Source organism: Papilio polytes, unplaced genomic scaffold, assembly GCF_000836215.1.
Source record: "Papilio polytes unplaced genomic scaffold, Ppol_1.0 DF823177.1, whole genome shotgun sequence".
Taxonomy (NCBI): domain Eukaryota; kingdom Metazoa; phylum Arthropoda; class Insecta; order Lepidoptera; family Papilionidae; genus Papilio; species Papilio polytes.
In genome coordinates, this window is record NW_013526027.1 from 1,844,694 (window position 1) to 1,851,562 (window position 6,869).

The window sequence follows — 6,869 nt, forward strand, 5'->3', positions numbered from 1 at the left end:
CCCCCCCCCTCAAGAAGGCGTTATCGCCAACTTTTGGAAACACTGTTCTAGAACTTCTTCAGTATGACTTAAGATCTAGTAAGCGAACGGTTGCATGTAGTTCTTTTAATATTGCGAATATACTATTTTGCACCTTAAAAAATGCCTTGTTAAATGTCTTGCAAAACCATTGTGCATAATCAGCATCTACATCATTCTGTAGATTACAAAAATGAAGAGTACTACTATACATAAAAAGGTATATCTTGTCTTTGTACCATCTCCTAACGAATGTTGGCAATCATCATAGAAACTTGAACTTTGGACATACACAGCTTGAAATATAGATTGCGCAAAGCCCACCACCACCCATGGCCCTACCTACCCTCGTGTCATACGGGCCGAATCGCGGAAGGGCGCGCGGTTTGGCCAGTTTGGGCTCCGCACGCACCTTCTTGACTCCCTACAAGTTATTTCGTCCGTTCCTTGGTGTTGTGTCACTCTCCTACTAATGGACATGACGAAACATGAACACCGTCGCCGTCAGGCATCCACTCCAGCGCCTATTCTAGCCTACACCTTCGATAATGCCATCAATGCGTGAACTCTCGCAGCCTAGCATAGTTCGCCGCGTTTTACATTCATTGTCTACTAATTCTACAGTCGTCAGTTCTTTAATTCTTGTTCTATGTAGGAGGTGTGCAACATGGCGGCGAAGGCGGCGGGCGAGTGCGCGCACGGCGGACACGGCACGCACGGCACGCACGGCGCGCACGCGCACGGCACGCACGCGACGCACGCACACGCGCACGCTGACGACGTCTACGAGCCTTGGGAGATGACCCCGCGCGAGAAGGATCTCGCCGCTAAATACGTCAAACTTATACAAGGTACACTTTTGTACACTTGCAAAAGTTTTGTCTGTTATCAGTAACAAGCTGTTCCCATGCGACTTCATCCGCATGAAATGCGATGCACAAATGATAACGCCTTTGACATTAAATAAAAATTCCATTACTATGGCAACCTTGCTTCCTTAATGTCAGCTTGTAGTTTTTGTCCCTTTCCCACATGACGTTTTTTTCTAAATTATTTACTTCCGTAACAGCGTGAAAATATATAACCTATGGGGTATAGTAAGTTTAGGGTTTTTATTTAAAAAAAGATTTATTCAAAATATGCTGTTTTCGCTAACATCTTAACTAAATAGTTTGTGTATACGCTTTTTTATGTTAGTTTAGTAATCATATTTTAAATGCCGTTTGTTTTAAGACTGTTTGTTCTATTCAGGACGGATAGGTTCAGCATCAGGTGGTGCGGAGGGCGGTGCGGGTGCGGGTGCGGGGGGCGCGGCGTCCCCCGCCAGCCCCGTGGACGAGGGCGTGTCCGCCGACATCTCCACCCCCAGCCTGCTCTCCTCCATACACAGCGCCAGCAGCTTCGAGTCAGTCACTTTTATATATTTAATACTGGCTGATATTCACGACTCAGTCCTTTGACTAAACTATCGACAATCACACAGTTGTGCAGCCAATTCACCTGTTTAGTTGCACAACTAAAAATCGAGTAATGTAACCTCCATATAAGCTCATAGGAATCAAAGCCAGATAAAACAGTTGTGCGATAGTTCAGTCTAATATTTTTTTAGACTTTTACATTTGTGCAAAATTTCATCGAAATCCATTGAACCGTTCCAAAGATACGATTTAATCCCATCCATTCATCAATCTAAATTTTTTTCACATTTAAAATATAAGTAAGATTTCAACGAGATTATTAGATTATTAGGTAGATGTTTGGATGTATTCCAGTATGTTGTACGTATACAGATTGTGCTCCCCGGAGCGGTCTATGCTGGAGCGCGCGGTGGCGGCGTGGGGCGGGGCGGGGGGCGGCGGCGCGGGCGCGCTGCTGGTGCCCGACTGCGAGGAGGTGCGCGTCTCCGCCGCCGTCGCGCGGCGCGGCTACCTCAACGTGCTGCAGCACGGCACACATGGCTGGAAGAAGAGATGGCTGGTATGTCACACGAACAAACACAACATGACACGAACAAAAACGAACACAGCACGAACAAACACGAACAAAACACGGATACTCTTACGTACATTCGCGGAAACCCGCGGCGTTCCACTTCATGAATAATTGTCTTGTTCATTGCAACAAAACAAACTCTGCTTCCTTACTAATTAGTAATTTAACAGCAATAAGTGGTAAAACTCTAGCGATAATAATTAAAAACCGTGTATTACTAACCGTCTTTTTTTCGTATAGACACATTTATGAGCGGCTTTGTATTGATTTTTATTCAGTGTTTCATTTAAAATTGTTTCTAAATGTTGATGATGAAAACGTTTAAAGTGGAACACTGCCAGTTTATCTGACTGTACATGAAATGGATTGAAGAAAATTAGAAAGCGTTCCTGATGTTATTTGATAACGAATCGTGGCATATTGAGTTAATATAGACAATATTGAAAATCATGATAAAAAATTGTTTGAAGAACAATAATACCAAAGTTATTTATTGTCGTTAGCGAGTAATATGATGGTTGTCAGGTGGTGCGGCGGCCGTACGTGTTCATGTACCGCGAGGAGCGCGACCCCATCGAGCGCGCGCTCATCAACCTCGCCAACGCGCACGTCGAGTACTCCGAGGACCAGGAGCAGATGGTGCGCATGCCCAACACCTTTAGGTACGCCACTTACATTTATTTATTTAGCTTTCGCTCCCAACTCCATCTAATAAAAAAGAAAACAAAAGTGAGTAGCCCATGTGTTCTTCTAGACTATCCTCTACGTCTAAACCAAATTTCATCGATATCCGTTCAGCCGTTAAAGCTATAAACTCTAACAAACATCCATCCTTCCATCTAGACTTTCACATCTTACTTATAAATGCGAAAGTTTAGATGGATAGATGGATGGATGGATGTTTGTTAGAGTTTGTAGCCTAAACGGCTGAACGTATCTCGATGAAATTTGGCATAGATATAGCTAGTTTATAATATTACTATGATTAATATGATAAGATGTATTTATTTTATAAATAAACTAAGCTACATTTGATTTGCACAAGAGCGGCCTTATTGCTACATTCGAATACTAGCTTTTGGCCGTGAATCCGTCCGCGGGCATAGCCTATGTTACTCAGATAACGTAGGTTTTTAATGGTGAAAGAATTTTTAAATCGGCAAAGTAGTTTTTGAGTTTGTTACAATACATACGAAATATGTTTCCTCTTCATAATATAAGTATAGATGAGTAACTTAAACCGATTTTGAAGAATGATATCATGATTTTTGTGTTGTCTGTGGTGTGACATGTGTTGTTGTTGCAGCGTGGTGAGCAAGGAGCGCGGCTACCTGCTGCAGACGCTGGGCGACAAGGAGGTGCACGACTGGCTCTACGCCATCAACCCGCTCCTCGCCGGACAGATTAGGTAAATATCATTTATTACCTAATACTAGATATCCACGTGAAATTAAAGAAAAAAAGTAAGCCTTTGTGTTTCAGAATATCCTCTACATCTATACCAAATTTCATCAAAATCCGTTCAGTTTTAGTTTAGCTACAAATTTTAACATTATCCATCTAAACTTTCGCATTTCTTATGCATATCCATATTACATTTGAATATTATCCTATAAGCTGGAAAAAATTGTTTCTTGACTAATATTTTTTTTTTGAATTCTTACCATTCATGTTTTAATTTATAATATCTGAAATATGTTATTTTGTTCTAAATATTTTCCACTTATAAAACATTGCTTTATTTGTTTAAACTTTATTTTTTCTATGTATTGTATGTTTTTACTTTGTTTCGTAGCGATTTGATTTATAGTTTAAAAATTATTACAAATTATTTTCGTAGTTGAATGTTTAGATACTAATTACCTTCACTGATGAAAGTATATTTGAAAACTATTCGTATCTGAATATTTTCATACGATAAATATAAATAAACAGATAATAAATAATTGTAATTAAAATGTGTAAAAACCACTGACCGTAAATGGATAGACTTATACAAGATGCTTTTGTTACATTTTCGCCAATTTGTGGTGAGCATTCAAACTACTTTATTATAGAAATAGAATTATGGGCGTCGCAAGCCAATAATTAAGAGGGGCTCAAAGGGGGAAATAGTAGTAAAATCACTATAGCGAATGCTTTTCAACATTTCCTCTTATTTTTAATCAAAAATTGAGAAGCCGTTCTTGATTTGTCTATGTATGTCTCTCGGGATCATAAGCAACTTAGTAATGATTACCCCCTGATGCCATATTAAGCGTCATAGTATTTTAAATTACTTTACAATATATGACTATCTTTGAGGGGGAGGGGGCATCCGCCCCATTGCTTGCATTGCTACGCTAACTTCCTCCTAATAATGTGAATGCTAAACACGAGCACCTTACAATATCAGTTTTTGAGTTAAAATAATTTTAGTGTAACTGTTTGTTTGAAATAATTGAGACACGAATATCAGATAACTTTCATGAGAGAAGGGTTTGAATACAAGAGATATCGCAAACGAAGCAAAGTGAATATACACGCTGAAGGTGTGCGGGCACAGGTCGCGGTCCGCGCGGCGCGGCGACCGGCCGGCGGGGGGCGCGGGGGGCGCGGGGGGCGCAGGGGGCGCGGGGGGCGCGTGAGGCGCCCTGGCTCGCCGCTATACTTAGGCGTGTCTCCAGACCCGCCAGCGGACATTGACACGGCCGGCGCTCTGCTAGCCGCTACCCGCTACCCGCTACCCCACACGCTCACACCGCTCCGCTTCCCGCTATACACTATACACCACCCATTACAGATAGGTACACTAACTGATAATTGACATGTATTCAAATATAACCTAACACTAATCTGACAGTAGATTGGTATCAAGTTTAATGTCACCTACATCTGATTGCATCAAATATCAAGTTTGATATTCGTGGTTTAGTTACCAGGCTTTTGAGCCATGTTTATTTTGAAACATTTCAGACTATAAAGTGCCAAACTTGATTTTCTGTGGGTTTACCCTTTTTAATATTGTATTGAAATATTAATGAATATAATATAACATACACTTTAAACTTTCAAATATATTAACAATATTTATATTTGTAATCGGAGTCGGTGTTGAGCAATTTAAAATGTGACTGGTTTGGTGGGAATTATTGGGATAGGGAACCATTAGGAAAAAGGGGCATAATTATTATTTATATTTTGATATTTTAATGACTTACTTATTGTTATTTAACAATTGATTTGTGTTAATTTTTATATAGTAAAATATGTTTATATAATTTATGAAATTCGTTTATTATGTATATACCAAAGTTAACAGTATTAAAATGCATTTAATGCTATATTATATATAAATAGTTTTATATATATTGAAGATCAAATGCTTGTAGTTTGGGACCAAACCGGTGCACTGTATCGGAAGGCGGGGTAAACAATAATATAGCGAATTAAACAGTTTGTGCCGTGTCAATGTCCGTGGTAACACTGAATATTCATAGAAATATGATTTGTGAAATGCCGTTGTCATGACAACATGAATATTTGACAAATGCATTTTATCATCACATTTTCCAGCCAGATCTTAGACACGTCAAAGTTCATGACGTCATAACACTTGGTTCTTATTTCCGTGAAATCTCATTGCAGAAATGTTCCATAACAACCATCAATTTTTCATTTGCTCCGAAAATATGAAGTTATGATTTTCTTACATTTCGGCAGTGGAATTCTACGGTTGTATTCTTAACTTTGTGAGAAATCGATTCGAACGCGACTTTGCAAATGTATCGAATCGATTTAATTATAAAACGACATTTGTACACCATAAAGATGACAAGATTTAATGTAAAAATCGAGAACAATCTATATAGACTTTCACTAAACTTTGGATACATTGTAATTTACCTTGTATATACGTATGACACGAAGTAGATTATATTTTGTCAGCAGTCGGAGGAGGTATGACGTCATACGTAACGTTTCTTTTCACGGTAGTACGTTGTAAATACATTAAAAATACCCAACACTTGAATATTATAGTTGTAGCGTTCGTTTTATTTGACGCTTTAACTTAGATGAGAATTTAAATTATGTTATAATTGATATTTATTTTTTAATTCAGTTCCTAGATACACAATAATTTTATCGTTTGGATTGTATAAAGTAGGGTTATTGGGATGTTCTCGGGAAGGTTGACGCAGTCGGTCGCGTTCAGTTTTGTCGATGTCACAAAATGCGGATGTCTAGTCATGTGACAGGAGGCTGCGACTCCGCGCCTCATCACGTCCTTAGTTCAATATAATACAGAAATATCACAGTAGTTAGATAATCGATGTGACAGTTATTTCATATGTTAATTCTTGCAGTTATTTTCTACAATTTCATCATAACCGTCTGTCGATAAGTCCAAGCAATCTTAATCTCGTTACCGCTTAAATGTTAAATAAAATTATATGTGTACTATCGCTTGTAGGCGACCCCTTAACGTGCGTATTCATAGATTATATTTCATGACAATTTGTAAGCTTAAGTGAATTTTAGTCGTTGTAAATATCTTTGACGAGTTCATTTGGTACTTATTCGTATGGTTTACAAACGTCAAAATGTTTAAAAAAAATCGCTTCTCTCCGTGTCCGAAATCCGCTAGCTTGCACAGACCGTAGACAAATTCTCGCCTCGACACTAGAATATCCTGATAATTTAGTATAGAATTAAATAGTTATAAGTTGAAAAAGTATTAACCAAAATTTAGACATGCTGTGTGTTTATAATGTTTCTTAAATATTGAAAATTAATACGTTAATTGTCGGAATGTAACGTTAAGTGAAGGTATCTCGTACAGCACAACGTCAAATACTTACTCTCATTTGTGTCGTGCA

General features: G+C 38.6%; 1 protein-coding gene across 1 annotated transcript in view; it reads left to right on the top strand.

Moving 5' to 3' along the window:
* The window catches only part of LOC106105071 (kinesin-like protein unc-104), a 68,077-nt gene extending 62,655 nt beyond the window's left edge, over positions 1 to 5,422 (top strand). The window contains exons 35-41 of the mRNA XM_013285297.1: positions 674 to 869; positions 1,270 to 1,423; positions 1,809 to 1,995; positions 2,536 to 2,672; positions 3,317 to 3,418; positions 4,556 to 4,602; positions 5,367 to 5,422. Coding sequence (XP_013140751.1) covers positions 674 to 869; positions 1,270 to 1,423; positions 1,809 to 1,995; positions 2,536 to 2,672; positions 3,317 to 3,418; positions 4,556 to 4,602; positions 5,367 to 5,422 — 879 coding nt within the window. The remainder of the gene's footprint in view (positions 1 to 673; positions 870 to 1,269; positions 1,424 to 1,808; positions 1,996 to 2,535; positions 2,673 to 3,316; positions 3,419 to 4,555; positions 4,603 to 5,366) is intronic.
* Positions 5,423 to 6,869: the final 1,447 nt, after the last annotated feature.